Raw genomic sequence first — 17,206 nt, 5'->3', positions numbered from 1 at the left:
CACCGGGCCCCTGTAGGGCTCCGCCATGTTGCCCAGGGGCCGATGCGGAGAAGGCAACCCACGCGCATGTGCGGACTCGCGTCGGCCGTAGTGCGCATGTGCGGACCCACGCCGGCCGTAACGCGCATGCATGGACCCGCGCCGCCCGTGCTGGCGCCTGTATCAGCAGCTGGAGCTGCATGAAGTGCTGTGCTGGCCCCCTGTGTGGCGCAGGATCATTGCTCACAGGGGCCAGATGACGCCATCGTAAAACGCTCCGGCCTCTTCGTATCATAGGCCAAAAAACTGTTGAATTACAGAATAACCTTTGCAACACTATTTATCTCAGATGAACTCTGATTAATGATAACCCAGTCATTTCCTTCTACCGATATTAAGTGCATTTTGTCGTTCATGGATTGATAAGGTGCACTGTACACCTTAATCCAGCCAAAGTCATGGCTAAGCAACCTGCTCAAAAGTCTTTTGACCAAATCTGTTTATTGGAAGGTGCATGTGCAAGACAGGTGACTCTCCTTCCTGTTTTATCACAAAGTGTTATGGATTCATTCTGTGCCTCTTCAACAATACACCATTACGATCAGGAGATCACCATTTGGGAGATGATTCCAATTCTCATTTTGCATTGAGGATACTGGTGTTCAACGGGTGACTGAGCTGATATTGTGTCTCACTCTTGCTGAACATTACAATCGCTTGCCAATGCATTAAAGCTTTAATCACCATGTAGCACTTTGGCTGAATCTGTTGTACTTGGAACAGATGTGAAATTGCTGTGTTCTAACTAACGTTAATCTGCTAACCGCTAAACATGAGTGAGCGTTACTAACAATATTTAACCTGTTTTGTCTCAGTTAAACCGAAATATGTGACTCATACCGGGGCTTTTGTTGCAGGTGGAAAGAAACCAGTCCTGTTCTAGTTATGTGTTGATTGGTGATGCAGCAGAGCAGCTCAAGGCAAGGCTCCAACTTGAGGATAAAGTGATTGACATTTTGGTGCATGAAGATCTACAGACCATGACTCAGGCCTTCAATGAGTAAGGTTTTTTTTTAAAGAATTATCGAAGAAAATCTTCGATTTTTGAACAGTGTTAACAGCTAAAGACATTTCAGACTGAATTTCAGAAGACAATGGTTGCTGACGCAAGCAATGCTTTTCTCTGACAAAGCTAATGTTTCTCGGTGACCGAAGATGAGGTTTTTAATTTGATGTTGCTGTTGGTCTTCGGATAAAATCACCTGGCAGAGAATCAATGTTGCAATTGATTGGGAAAATGTAGGTGCAAGAATAAACTAATTCAACATTCTTCACCATCTCTGACCCCACAATGGAGAATTGTGTTGTCATTTCATGGTAACCAAATTGGCCCTGGACTAAATCATGCTACCTGACAGTTTTGTCTATGCTCTAATGTATCAAGCAGGGCACGGCTGGGACAAGTTTAATAAACATTGAGTCACTGTGAGGTAATGTCAGTGCTTGAAGACTATAGAACCTGATTTGTCCTTCAATAAGTAAGGGTTTTAAAATATAATTATACAAATAGAGCCTTTATTCGTCCTGCTAAAAACATTTCAAATCGTGATTAAAATAATAATGATCTTTATTATTGTCAAGTAGGCTTACATTAACACTGCAATGAAGTTACTGTGAAAATCCCCTAGTCGCCATACTCCGGCGCCTGTTCGGGTACACAGAGGGAGAATTCAGAATGTCCAACTTACCTGACAGCACGTCTTTCGGGACTTGTGGGAGGAAATCCACGCAGACACTGGGAGAACGTGCAGACTCCGCACAGACAGTGACCCAAGCCGGGAATCGAACCTGGGTCCCTGGCGCTGTGAAGCAACAGTGTTAACCCCTGTGTTACCGTGCCACCCATAAGAACAATGGTTTAGGAGTAGGGTTGTGTAGTGCCTGCTTTTCAGGCCTGACTGGCCTATGTCCTCAAAATGGTGGGCATGACATCCATATATACTTCTGACTGCGTAGAATCATGGGAATTTATGGCACAAAAGGTGGCCACTTGGTCCATCAAGTCCTTCTCAGTCCACAATGGGCTATCCATGTTTTTGTTTTAATGTGACGGGGGCAACTGCTGAGATCCGGTCCCCCGCCACCCAATGGCTGACCAAGCCCTCCTCAGATCCCCTATAATCCTTCGAATTAATTACTTTAAATCTCTATTCCCTGGTTATTGAGCTCTCGGTTAAAGAAATAGGTCGTTTCTAATCCACTCTTTCTCAGCTCCTCATAATTTTAATTAAATTTCCCTTCAAACCCCCTCTGTTACAAAGTAAAAACACTAGCTATCAACTCCTCGTAGCTGAAAAAAAATCCCAATCCTAGCAACATCCTCATAAATCCTATCTCTCTAGTGTGACGATACTATGGTGATCAACGCTCTCTGTTGTACTCTCGCTGTGGCCTAATTAGTGTTTTATACAGCTGTAACAAAACGTCCCTGCTCTTATTTTCTGCGTCTCAACTAATAAAGGAAGTGATCCTTTCTGCCTTCTTAGTGATCTTATCTACCTCTTCTGTTACTTTCAGCTATCTGTGGATGTGCACCCTGGCTCCTCTACACCTCTCAGTTCATGAGCCCTTAATGAACTCGCTCGCCGCCCCGCCCCCCCGCCCCCCCCCCAACCACCTCAGAACCTTCCACCACTCTATCCTGCTTTCTTCCCTGGAGAAACTCCTGAACATTGACCAAGCTTTTGGTCATCTGCTCTCACAGTCCTTTGCATTTCACATTTTGGTTCAGTGCCTCTGCAAAGTGCCTTAGGATATCTTGGTATGCTAAAGGTGCGACATGAACACAAGTTGTTGTTGATTTATCCTAATGTTTATTGTGCATTCACTCCTCATGTTTGCTTTCCCCGGATGCATTATTTAGCATTCCTCCAGTTTTAATTTCATTTGCCACTTTTCTCCCTGACCAGTCCATTGATCCCTTCCTTGCCGTCAACCACATGACCAATTTTCATTATCTGCAAACCTCTTAATCTTTATGACTAAATCATTGATGTGTACCGTGAAAAGCAAGAGACTCATACTGAACCCTGCGGAACCCCACTTAACCCCTTCTTATCACAAAAACATCTGGCAATTATTACTTCCCGCCTCTGAGCTAACTTTGGATCCAACTTGATACTTTTCTGGGCAGTCTACCATGTGGGACCTCATGGCTAAAATCAGTACAGAGTGCATCAAATATGCTACCCTCCTTGACCTTCCTTGTTACCTCTTCAAAAACTTTGAACAAGTTAGTGAGGCATGATCTTGTTTCGCCAAATCCACGTTGACTGTCCTTGATTAATCCGCTCCTTTCTAATTGACAATTTATAATGGCACTCAGAACTTTTTAGCCATAATTTACCCACCAATGAGGTCAAACTGACAGGCCTCCAGTTATTCAGTCTATCCCTTTCTGCCTTAACAATGTTCGCAGTTCTCAGCACCATGCCAATATCCAGAGATAACTGGAAAATGGTGATCAGAACCTCCGTCATTCCTCCCTTTGGCTTTCTTAGCAGCCTGTAATACATTTCATCCAACTTGACAATTTATCTTTGCTTACACGGCACAACCAACACCACCACCAACCCCCCCCCCCCCACCCTTTAATATTGTTTATATTTTCATCAGTTTTTTTCACATTTTAGTAAGGTATGGAAGGAGTTCAGTACTGAGATGTCTTCTAGTGTCTAAACCATGCCAAACTATCTTGGTCACAACTAACTCCCAGTAATTTACAGCGTTATTTGGTATCGTATAGTTTGTGACTTTTTGATTTTTGCCGATTTTATACACACTTTGGCCACGGTTGGTTTGTTTAAGCCTGCCTTTGGTGTTTGAGCCTGTGCCAGACTAACAACAGCACAGACACGATGGCTACACCCCTATCTTCTGTGCAGAAACCATCACAATTCTTTGTCATAAATTTGTACCTGCAATTTCTATCGCTGCTCTGATATATTGAGTGAGGCCACTTATCCTAATTAGTTAATGACCATATTTAATTCTTCTCTTTATTTGCCTCATTCTATATGCAGTTAAGTTTTTAAAGCAGTGATCCTTCCATTTCAATCCTATGGAATGAGGTTGTTGTAATCCTGCTGGTTTGGCACAAGGTGGTTTATTATTCATCAGTACAACTGAATTCCAAGATTTTAATCCTTGTGGCCTGGAGGATCAAATCCCCCCCACTAGTTCTTTTGCAAAGGTTGACCCAGACCATAAAGTATGTTGAACTACATTATGGATCTTCTGTGTAACTGTAAAATGCCACTGCCAAAATAATTTCATAAGTTTGGCATCATTCTGGTTGAGTGTACATAACTGTTGAGTATGCTTTCTTGCATTTCAGTAGCAGGGGTGATTAAAACAAGGACATTTTATTTTTACCCTTTGTCTCTCCTCTGGGGCCAGATCCGGGTTCGATTCCCAGCTTGGGTCACTGTCTGTGCGGAGTCTGCACGTTCTCCCCGTGTCTGCGTGGGTTTCCTCTCACAAGTCCCGGGTGCTCCGGTTTCCTCCCACAAGTCCCGAAAGACGTGCTTGTTAGGTGAATTGGACATTCTGAATTCTCCCTCTGTGTATCCAAACAAACTTCATCGCAGTGTTAATGTAAGCCTACTTGTGTCACTAATAAAGATCGTTATTATGTAGAATAGAGAACTACTTGCTCTTTGACCAAGCAAAATGTGTTCACTATTTCAGGAGCTAGCTGTCTAACTTATAGACCGAAAAATTAAAAACGAGTTGCATTTTATATATGGTAATTACAAGTATGTAAGTGTATTTGGGTATTAACAAAAAATGCTGGAAATACTCAGCAGGTCAGACAGCATCTGTGGAGTGAATAGAGTTAACGTTTCTTGTCGAGATTACATTTCCAATGCCAACGTAAGGTCATTTTGACCCGATCCTTTAATTCTGTTTCTCCACAGATGCTGCCTGATCTACTTAATTTTTCCAGCAATTTTTGTTTTTATTTCGGATTTCCAGTATCCCTGGTATTTTGCTTTCGTAGTTAGATAATTCTGGGCTCGCAACAATTCTATGATTTGCCTCAATAGTGAGGTGTCAGTGACCTGGGGAGAAACTTTGTTCTGGTTGCAAATCGGTATTTTTCTCTCAAAATATCAGTTGTTCAATTGAGACTTGGATGCCAAATTTAAAGTCAACAGCACAGAAATGTGGGTATGAGTGAATGTGCCTCAGTGCACTCCTGGGCACTGAAAGAGTGATTGACACATAAGAGGACCACCGCATCTCATTCATTTTAGATTACAATCCAACAGCATGTGAACAAAAACTCAACATCAAAACATTTCACGCATGATTCAGTTCATTGTTGATGAATGCTTAAAATAAATTGAAAGCAAACACTGATCATTGATCCGGTTTGTGATGGAATATGCCTGCATGCATAATAATATATAGGTACTCAGCAGAGCGAGGGTTAATATGGGACTGGAGAGTGGCACCGTCCACGGTATTATGTATGTAGTCACATGGTCAGAGAACAGACTAGAGAAACATTGTGTAGACAGCTAGCCTGCATAGTGGAAGCAACCCCATGCATGACCATACTCTAAATAGTTAAAGCTTACCACTAAATGTGTTCATGTTTAAACACACAAGCCTCACGTTCTTATTGCTGAACCACCACCAACAGCATAAAGAACAGATATTATAACTATTTTGTTAGAAATAATGAAATCTTCATATTTGCGTTCATTGGTTGGGCACTGTTACACAAGTATTATGTTTTCTGTGCATTTCCATGGCTGTTTATATTTAGAATTCCAGCCTTAGTAGTTTCTCTTTTGAGCTGAAACATTGTCCTTTTTCTTCATTTCCGACTGCGCAAAGTAGAACCCATTAACATTCAGTTATTCTGTTACAGCTTGCATGTGTTGAACGCAATACACACGGATACAGACCTGGAACATTATCGAAAAAGAATGAACATTGATGCCGTTGTGTTGTTGCTCAGGAACGTCAAACCTGATGGCTTCCTTTCACCCCTTTTAGAGGAAAGGTTAAGCTCTGTCGTCAGAGGCCAGTTTGGGGAGATGGAGAACAGGTTATGTGTACAGCATGATGGAATGTTGGCTGCATTAGCAGCTCAAAATAACCAAGAAACCAGAGAGAAAATGGAAGATCTCTATCTGAGACAGCGGCAAGAGGAAGCTGAGCTACTGGTACAGAATATGGATGAAGCGGTATGTCAAAGCACATCATCGTGTTCTGTTTTTTAGTCAGGCGCAATACAGAGAAAGAGAAAAAGCTGGTTGACTGTGATATTAACTGGAAAATGAATACATAAGTGACATTTTTCATAAGTGGAACATTTTCTCTGGAAACTATTTCCATGAAAGTATTATATTTTACTAACCAAAAAACAAAAGTATATTATGTGGTACATTGATAACTTAATTACCAAATCTCTGCTATATGGAATATTCCACTTTGGCCAAAATAAACACTCAAACTGTAATTTAATTCCTCCAATTGCGCTTTCCAATGCTGAAATACAGTTCCATAAACTGGCAATCCTCCAGCACCCTTCTATTATTATTACATTCCTGGGATATAGGATTTTATAAGTAGATGTTGGGCAACATGAGTCAACTCTGTGAATGTGAGGGATGTATGATCCACTTGAAGGCACCACTAACAGTACTGATGCCCCAAACGTTTCTGCTGTAGACCTGAAGTTATGACAACAATAACAATCACAACTTTCATCTGTCTTGTGTCTTTAACACAATAAAATGTCCCAAGATATGTTACAGCTGGCTTACCAGCCACCATTTGACAACAGGCAACATTTGAGGTATTGGGGAAAAGGTGGCATGGTGGCGCAGTGGGTAGCACTGCTGCCTCACAGAGCCGAGGATCGGGGTTCGATTCTGGCCCCAGGTCACATTCTCCCCATGTCTGCGTGGGTCTCACCTCCAGAACCCAAAGATGTGCAGGGTAGGTGTATTGGCCACGCTAAAATTGCCCTTAATTTAAAAAGAAATAGAGGTATTAGCGAAGCTGACCAAACACTCGGTCAAGGAAGATGTTTGTAAAGAGTATCTCAGAGGAGAAGGGAGAGGTTTAGGGAAGGAATTCTAGAGCTGGACTATACATAGAACATTACAGCGCAGTACAGGCCCTTCGGCCCTCGGTGTTGCGCCGACCTGTGAAACCACTCTAAAGCCCATCTACACTATTCCTTTATCATCCATATGTCTATCCAATGACCATTTGAATGCCCTTAGTGTTGGTGAGTCCACTACTGTTGCAGGCAGAGCATTCCACGCCCTTACTACTCTCTGAGTAAAGAACCTACCTCTGACATCTGTCTTATATCTATCTCCCCTCAATTTAAAGCTATGTCCCCTCGTGTTAGACATCACCATCCGAGGAAAAAGGCTCTCACTGTCCACCCTATCCAATCCTCTGATCATCTTGTATGCCTCAATTAAGTCACCTCTTAACCTTCTTCTCTCTAACAAAAACAGCCTCAAGTCCCTCAGCCTTTCCTCATAAGATCTTCCCTCCATAGCAGGCAACATTCTGGTAACTCTCCTCTGCACCTTTTCCAATGCTTCCACATCCTTCCTATAATGCGGTGACCAGAATTGCACGCAATACTCCAAATGAGGCCGCACCAGAGTTTTGTATAGCTGCAAATGACCTCATGGCTCCGAAACTCAATCCCTCTACCAATAACAGCTATTGGCAGCTAAAGGCATGGCTGTCAAAGCTGGGACAATAGAAAACTAGGACGCATGTGGTGGCTATGCCTTTTAAGGGCAACGTAGCAGATTCAGGGCCTGGGGGACCAATGGGGACTCGGAGTAGGGAATCACCCCTGGGGGTGGAGTCCACGTAGGAAAAGAGGCATGTCAGGAGAAAGCTGCAGCCATGAGGCTGTTGAATAATTATTAATAAATACCTTTTTGTAATCATAAATGTAATCTGTGAAAGTGCATCTTTAAATCTGGCAACAAGAATAAATTATTCTGACACTGCCTCAGGCCCAACACCTGTGAGTATCCTAGCTTACTGGAAGTCAGATGCTGAGTAATGTCGAATCAGAAAAGATGGACCGTTCCAAGCTGCATGGGCAACAGAGAGATCACGGCAAGATCCCTGGATGAGAATCCATAAGAAGGGTTCGTGAAATACAGAAACGTACTTCCGCTTAGATTGTAGATTAGGAAGTGGTCCATGCATTTGAGAGACTGAGGGACAGACGCAGAGCAAATCTGAATTGGCCGGCAAAGTCAAAAGTTTAGAAAAAAACGTATTTTTTAAAAAACTAAGAGAAAATAATCCTGCAAAGCAAGAACTGTGGCTTTATGCTTAAATATATAGAACCTGGGTTTAAAAAAAAAAAAGTTGCTGCAAAGCTTTTTGAAATAAAGAACACACAGAATGCAATACTTTAAGCAGAAAAAAATACCCAAGTGAACTTTAGAGAGGTGTCCCGAAGCACGGGAAAATCACAAAGCTGAACCTGACCAGCTCCCGATGTGCAGGATCAGAGCAGAGTGGATTTAGTGGCAGCAATTGCTGCACTGTTGGGCTTCAGACAAAAGAAGAGGAGTTCTCAACCTTTTTTAAAAAAGAAGGAAAGTGAACAAATTTTTAAAAACAGCACCCCCCCCTTTGGACCGGGAGAACGCTGGGTCTCCAAGTGCAGGAGAAAGTTTAAAAACCGGCACATGAAAAAAAAGGGAAGAAACAGACTCTCCAACCAAACATAAAATGAAAAAATTATAGAGATTGATAAAAATGACCTTCATTCAGTGAAAGTGTAAGTTTTAAAATTTCAAAAAAGAGCAGTCAGATTCGTGCCAAAACTCTAAAAGGCCAGGAAAAACACAGAAAACTGACAGCTGGTAACAGCTGAGTGGGGGAAAAAAATAACAGTCTTAATACGGTCACACCCTAAAAGAGATAATACATTTCAAGTAGTAATGCACTTAAAGCGGCAACCGCAAGACGGAACAAACCACTACGGACAGGATATCAGACATGATCTCAACAGAGGGCAACTGTCAAAAACAAAAGGTTCATAAGCAATAAGCAACAAAGATCACAGGGAAGAGGCAATGGAAGACCACAGAGGAGGTAATGAAGACCTCAAGGAAGAAGCACTGGAAGACCTTAGAAGAGGCAATGAAGAACTCAGAAAAGGGGAAATAAAAGACCCCAGGAAGAGGGCAAAAGAAGGCCTCCAATCGGAAAAAAAAGGCACCAAAAAGTGGGGAGTGAAGGACCCCGCAAGGAGGGCAACGAGCGAATTGCAAAATGGAAACTAGTCACACTTTGTTGGAGATTCCTGACCAATAGTGAAGCTAAAAGCATTTGGCTGAAGTTAAAGACATTTAGAAATGAGGGTTCCATTTGTGAAATGCATATGTACATGATGGATTCCTTTTGGAAGAAATGCAGGAATTAAAGACTTCCAATGAATCTCAGAACTATTGAACATAAAGAGGAATCGGCAAAAAAAATTAAAGCTCTCGAAGATATTAAAACAACAAGATGACATGATTGGCAGCAAACTTGAAAACAAGTTGCCAAAATTTACAGTATGAAGTTAAGACGAAGAAGAACTTAATGAGACGATGAGGAATAAGCTGAACTCTAGGAAAACGGAAACTAGAAAATAAGAACAAGTGAAGAATTGAATCGGGAGAAGAAAACCTTGAAGACGGAATCTTGGCAATGAGAAATAAACTGAAGAGGTAAAAACATTGAAATTAACAGCAGAATGAACAAGTTAGACAGAGAAAGAAACTGAGGGTGCAATCTACCGGTTGCGCCAAAACGGGGGCGCGGTCGGTCCATGTCGGGAGATCCCGAGGAAGGAAGATGAATGGAACAATGCTGTCAGCTGGGTTGTGAGGAAGCTGTCAATCACAACCTAGTAAAGTTAAAATCAAAGAGCAATTAATAAAGGGCTTGCGATCAAAGTTCTGAGGGGGTTTAAACCCAACTGACTGGCTTCTCTTTCCAGGAATTGACACGTGGTGCTTCCTGTGTCTGAGCCAGCAAGCATATTGCCCAAGTGAGTGTTAAGTGTTAAAGCAGTAATATTTTTCACTGCCTCTGTCTGGACTGCTCTCTAGCATCCAGACAGGTGTCTCTATTCAGGGGGGCTTCCTGACGGGGATCTCTCTTCTGGGGGGGGTCCTGATGGGAGTCTCTTCTGAGGGGTCTCTGTGTGGAGATCTCTTTGTTTAGGGAATCTCTGGGGTGGGGTCTCTTTTATTTAGGGGGTCGATGGTGAAGGAGTGGTTGGGGTGGGTTGGCAGGTCTTGCACCGTGTGGAGGAGGGTGGCCCTCCAATGGATATTGTGGTAACTCCCTTCAAGAGCCACCCCCTTGGCTCACTCCGTCAGGGCCATGTTTGTCAGGACCATCTCGCCCACGCGATTCCCAGCCCAAGGGACCGAAGAATCGCGTGGGCCTGGAGAATACGATGCGCAGCTCGTTAAGTGGATGCAAATGGGTCTTAATTAAATCCTCCCGCTGAGGCATGAACTCAATTACGATGCCAATGAGGGGGGGGCCTGTAGAATCGGAAATGGATCGGGATCCTGTTTTCTCCCCGACGCTGGATCCTCTACCTCATTAGTAACTCGGCTACTGGCAGCGCGAGGCAGAGAACTCAGCCATTGAAATGAAATGAAATGAAAATCGCTTATTGTCACGAGTAGGCTTCAAATGAAGTTACTGTGAAAAGCCCCTAGTCACCATTCCGGTGCCTGTTCGGGGAGGCAGATACAGGAATTGAACCGTGGGTCTGGCCTGCCGTGGTCTGCTTTCAAAGCCAGCGATTTAGCCCTGTGCTATTGTCCCTCAGACCGGACTCCTGTCGTAACAAGTAGGCTTGGAGGAATGAATCATTCATAAACAAGTGGACCACTTGAGGATTGGAGAGACGCTGCAGCAGTCACTGTTGCCAACAAGAAATGTTTCTGAACACGTAAGCTCCTGATCGAGTTACAGACGTAACTGATGACTCAGTGGAAGTAAGTAGTAATGAGCTGCCTGTGGCAGAAAGGGTACCCGTTATTGCAGTTGCTGTTAATGCTGATCCTGTGCAAGTATCTCAGATAACAGAATTACGACGCTCTACAAGAAACAGAAAAATCTCTTGAATCTCTTGATTTATAATTGTCCATCTCATGTATATTGGGCGGGATTTAACTAAATGAAAACAAAGTCCCATAACAAGCGTGTTTAATCATGTGTTTCCCGGCGCCCTCAACGCCGAGAAACATGCTATTAGAAGGTGCCAGGGTTAGATAGATGTCCACAGTGGGAAACATGCTGCACATAGCCCCGTTTTGTGCACTGAGGAGCTCCACTCGCCGGAACTCCTCAGTGTAACGAGAGATCGGGATGCCATTTGAAAATGGTGCCCGATCTCTGGAGCTCCTGAAGCGATCCCTGACTCCCCCATCACACTATGGGAGGGTCCCAAGGCCAGGTGCCATTCTCATTCCTAAATCCGATTTGTGTTCCCAAATCCCCATCTCTGAAAGTGCGTCAGAGACCAGAATTGGCTAATACTATTAACTCATTTTGATTTGAATTGTTGGTTCTGAGTTTGCCCACAACTGAAATTAGACCACCTGTTCTACAGTTATTCAGACGGTTTGAATTCATTTCATATTTCAGATGTGCATTGTCTACAGATAAATTATTTTATGTCCCCTTCCAGTAGAAAATGTTCATGTAAGACAACCTATTGATGCACACTGATCGACCTGCTAAGCCAGGTTTAATGCATGTACAACCTCAGTACGGTTAGATTACTCTGTTGCAAACAAATTTCTGCAATCGTAAGGTCAACAGAAATAACCCCAGTACACTTAAATCAGTTTCTGTGCTATTTCTGTTCAATTTTGCTGCAAGGCTTGCATGGTCAGACAGTTGCTAGATAATGCATGCTGAATGCTAGAAACATGTGTTTTTGTATATTGCTGTGAGGTTGATTTAGAAACAGCCTGTGATAACATGCTTGACAAAACGTTCAGAATGGTTCCTTTCACATTCACTTGATCTTTTGCAGCCAAATGCCACAAGAGGTACATTGATTTATTTTGTGTGCGCGCATTTACCTTTCCGAGCGGAAGGCAGGTTCCTCCAGAATTTACATGAAGGAACATTAAATAAATGTGATGTGAAAACAGAAAATGGCGGACACGCACAGCAGGTCAAGGGGTGTCCGATGAAAGGCCATTGGCCTGAAAGATTTACTTTGTTTCTCTCCGTGGAGGGTGCGGCCCGATCTGCTGAGCATTTCCAGCATTTTCTGTTTTTAATTTCAGATTTCCAGCTATCATGCTGGCTTTTGGCAAAATAAATATGCATGGATATTTTATTTATTTAATTTAGAGTGCCCAATTCTTTTATTTTTTTATCCAAGTAGGGGCAGCACGGTAGCACGTGTGGATAGCACTGTGGCTTCACAGTGCCAGGGTCCCAGGTTCGATTCCCCGCTGGGTCACTGTCTGTGCGGAGTCTGCACGTTCTCCCCGTGTCTGCGTGGGTTTCCTCCGGGTGCTCCGGTTTCCTCCCACAGTCCAAAGACGTGCAGGTTGGGTGAATTGGCCATGATAAATTGCCCTTAGTGACCAAAAATGTTGGGAGCGGTTATTGGGTTGCAGGGATGGGGTGGAAGGTGAGGGCTTAGGTGGGTCGGTGCAGACTCGATGGGACAAATAGCCTCCTTCTGCACTGTACGTTCTATGCTCTATGAGAAGTAAGGGGCAATTTAGTGTGGCCAACTCGCCTATCCTGCACATCTTGGGTTGTGGGGGTGAGACCCACGCAGACACGGGGAGAACATGGATATTAACTTGGTGTTGTAAGACTTCTTACTGGATATTTTAAAGCCACACTCGGTACTGCACCTGGCCCTTTTTGCCTTGGTCCCTACAACTGAGCAGGTCTATCAGATTCTGTCTTAATCTAGAACGAATGGAAACGGCTCAAGAATAGGGACAGTGCAGAAACGGGTGGAGACCATTTTAACGGCTCGCTATGTAATACTTCTGGGATTTTTTATGTGCAGACAGGCATTCTGTTATTTTGCAGGTGTTCACCAGTCGCTATTTCCAATAACGACAAGCTGCACTATGCAACATTTGAAATGCCCCAAGACATTTCATCGCGAGTTATCCAGCTGAATTTGATATTGCGAGTTGGGGGGGGATATTCGGGAAGATTATTGAAACTTTGAGGGATAGGTTGAGTTGTGAAGAGGTATAGGGAGGGATATTCAGAGCTTAGGATCCAGTCAGCCGAAGGCAGGGCCGCCAATGGTGGAATGATTCAAATCTGGGATGCTCAAAAGGAGCAGATTAAAGAAGCACAGATATCTTGGAGGATTGTACACTGGAGTGGATTATGGAGGTCGAGAGGGACAAAGCCACAGAGGGGATTGCCAGCCAGGGATCAGCTGGTAGCACTCTCGCTTCTGAGTCAGAGGTTTCTGGTTCAAGTCCTATATCTAGTGCAAAAATCAAGGCTGACATTCCAATGTTGTAACTTTGGGAGTGTGCAGCACTGTCGGAGATGCTGACCTTTGGATAAGACAGAAAGCATGGGGCTCCATCTGCCCACTAGGGTAGATGTGAAAGATCCCACGGCACTATTTTGAAGAAGAGCTGGGGAGTTATCCCCAGTGTCCTCGCCGACATATATTCCTCAACCTATATCACAAGATAACCAGATTATCTGATCATTATTACATTCCTACATGTGGGAGCTTTCTGTGCAAAGTTTAGCTGCCGTGTTTCCTGCATAAAAATAGTGACTGCACTTCAAAACGAATTTGAGACGTCCAGTGGTTTTAAAGGGAGCTATCTAAATGCAAACTTTTCTTTTACCATTTATATTAGAAAATGAAGCTGGAAGTTTTAGAGTTGAGGCGTTGCTTGATCAGGGGGCGGTGTAGGTCAATCGACATTGGTAAACAGTGCGGTGACTGGTCAACAGGATGGTGACTGGTAAACAGGGCTGTGATGGGCAAACAGGACGGTGACTGGTCAACAGGACGGTGACTGGTCAACAGGACGGTGACTGGTCAACAGGACGGTGACGGGTAAACAGGACGGTGTCTGGTAAACGGGACAGTGTCTGGTAAACGGGACGGTGTCTGATAAACGGGACGTGTCTGATAAACGGGACGGTGTCTGGTAAACAGGGCAGTGATGGGTAAACAGGATGGTAACTGGTCAACAGGAAGGTGACTGGTCAACAGGACGGTGACTGGTCAACAGAGCAGTGATGGGTAAACAGGACGGCGACTGGTCAACAGGACGGCGACTGGTCAACAGGACGGTGACTGGTCAACAGGACGGTGACTGGTCAACAGGACGGCGACTGGTCAACAGGACGGTGACTGGTCAACAGGACGGTGACTGGTCAACAGGACGGTGTCTGGTAAACAGAGCAGTGATGGGTAAACAGGACGGCGACTGGTCAACAGGACGGCGACTGGTCAACAGGACGGCGACTGGTCAACAGGACGGCGACTGGTCAACAGGACCGGGTCTGGTAAACAGGACGGTGACTGGTAAACAGGGCGGTGACTGGTCAACAGAGCGGTGACTGGTAAACAGGGCGGTGACTGGTCAACAGGGCGGTGACTGGTCAACAGGGCGGTGACTGGTCAACAGGACCGGGTCTGGTAAACAGGACGGTGACTGTTAAACAGGACGGTGATGGGTAAACAGGACGATTACTCATCAACAGGACGGTGTCTGGTAAACGGGACGGTGTCTGGTAAACAGGACGGTGATGGGTAAACAGGACGGTGACGGGTAAACAGGACGGTGACTGGTAAATAGGATGGTGACTCGTCAACAGGGCGGTGTCTGGTAAACGGGACGGTGACTGGTAAACGGGACGGTGACTGGTAAACGGGACGGTGACTGGTAAACGGGACGGTGACTGGTAACCGGGACGGTGTCTGGTAAGCAGGGCAGTGATGGGTAAACCGGGCGAGACGTGTAAACAGGGCGGTGACGGGTAAACAGGACGGTGACTCGTCAACAGGGCGGTGTCTGGTAAACGGGACGGTGACTGGTAAACGGGACGGTGACTGGTAAACGGGACGGTGACTGGTAAACGGGACGGTGTCTGGTAAGCAGGGCAGTGATGGGTAAACCGGGCGATGTCTGGTAAACAGGACGGTGACGGGTAAACAGGACGGTGACGGGTAAACAGGACGGTGACGGGTAAACAGGACGGTGACGGGTAAACAGGACGATGTCTGGTAAACAGGACGGTGATGGGTAAACAGGGCAGTGATGGGTAAACAGGACGGTGACGGGTAAACAGGGCAGTGATGGGTAAACAGGACGATGTCTGGTAAACAGGACGGTGACTGGTAAACAGGGCAGTGATGGGTAAACAGGACGGTGACGGGTAAACAGGGCAGTGATGGGTAAACAGGACGATGTCTGGTAAACAGGACGGTGACGGGTAAACAGGACGGTGACGGGTAAACAGGGCGGTGACGGGTAAACAGGACGGTGACAGGTAAACAGGGCGGTGACTGGTAAACAGGACGGTGACGGGTAAACAGGGCGGTGATGGGTAAACAGGACGGTGACGGGTAAACAGGACGGTGACGGGTAAACAGGGCGGTGACGGGTAAACAGGACGGTGACGGGTAAACAGGACGGTGACGGGTAAACAGGGCGGTGACTGGTAAACAGGGCGGTGACGGGTAAACAGGACGGTGACGGGTAAACAGGACGGTGACGGGTAAACAGGACGGTGACTGGTAAACAGGACGGTGACGGGTAAACAGGGCGGTGACGGGTAAACAGGACGATGACTGGTAAACAGGGCGGTGACGGGTAAACAGGACGGTGACGGGTAAACAGGACGGTGACGGGTAAACAGGACGGTGACGGGTAAACAGGGCGGTGACTGGTAAACAGGACGGTGACGGGTAAACAGGACGGTGACTGGTAAACAGGACGGTGACTGGTAAACAGGACGGTGACGGGTAAACAGGACGGTGACGGGTAAACCGGGCGGTGACGGGTAAACAGGACGGTGACGGGTAAACAGGACGGTGACGGGTAAACAGGGCGGTGACGGGTAAACAGGGCGGTGACGGGTAAACAGGGCGGTGACTGGTAAACAGGACGGTGACGGGTAAACAGGGCGGTGACTGGTAAACAGGACGGTGACTGGTAAACAGGACGGTGACGGGTAAACAGGACGGTGACGGGTAAACAGGGCGGTGACGGGTAAACAGGACGGTGACGGGTAAACAGGGCGGTGACGGGTAAACAGGGCGGTGACTGGTAAACAGGACGGTGACTGGTAAACAGGGCGGTGATGGGTAAACAGGACAATGTCTGGTAAACAGGACAATGACTGGTAAACAGGACGGTGACGGGTAAACAGGACGGTGACGGGTAAACAGGACGGTGACTGGTAAACAGGACGGTGACGGGTAAACAGGACGGTGACGGGTAAACAGGACGGTGACGGGTAAACAGGGCGGTGACGGGTCAACAGGGCGGTGACTGGTAAACAGGACGGTGACGGGTAAACAGGACGGTGACTGGTAAACAGGACGGTGACGGGTAAACAGGACGGTGACGGGTAAACAGGACGGTGACGGGTAAACAGGACGGTGACGGGTAAACAGGGCGGTGACGGGTAAACAGGGCGGTGACGGGTAAACAGGGCGGTGACGGGTAAACAGGACGGTGACGGGTAAACAGGACGGTGACGGGTAAACAGGACGGTGACGGGTAAACAGGGCGGTGACGGGTCAACAGGGCGGTGACTGGTAAACAGGACGGTGACGGGTAAACAGGACGGTGACGGGTAAACAGGACGGTGACTGGTAAACAGGACGGTGACGGGTAAACAGGGCGGTGACGGGTAAACAGGGCGGTGACGGGTAAACAGGACGGTGACGGGTAAACAGGACGGTGACGGGTAAACAGGGCGGTGACGGGTAAACAGGGCGGTGACGGGTAAACAGGGCGGTGACGGGTAAACAGGACGGTGACGGGTAAACAGGGCGGTGACTGGTAAACAGGACGGTGACTGGTAAACAGGACGGTGACGGGTAAACAGGACGGTGACGGGTAAACAGGGCGGTGACGGGTAAACAGGACGGTGACGGGTAAACAGG

At 46.0% G+C, this 17,206-nt stretch overlaps 1 protein-coding gene across 2 annotated transcripts in view; it reads left to right on the top strand.

Moving 5' to 3' along the window:
• The window catches only part of LOC140408391 (limbin-like), a 217,202-nt gene that overhangs the window by 40,960 nt on the left and 159,036 nt on the right, over positions 1-17,206 (top strand). For both annotated transcript variants that reach the window (XM_072495516.1, XM_072495515.1), the window contains exons 9-10: positions 897-1,039; positions 5,921-6,239. In XM_072495516.1, coding sequence (XP_072351617.1) covers positions 897-1,039; positions 5,921-6,239 — 462 coding nt within the window. The remainder of the gene's footprint in view (positions 1-896; positions 1,040-5,920; positions 6,240-17,206) is intronic.

The sequence above is a fragment of the Scyliorhinus torazame genome, chromosome 3, assembly GCF_047496885.1.
Source record: "Scyliorhinus torazame isolate Kashiwa2021f chromosome 3, sScyTor2.1, whole genome shotgun sequence".
In the NCBI taxonomy this organism is placed as follows: Eukaryota; Metazoa; Chordata; class Chondrichthyes; order Carcharhiniformes; family Scyliorhinidae; genus Scyliorhinus; species Scyliorhinus torazame.
This window is presented reverse-complemented; position numbering and strand designations above follow the sequence as displayed.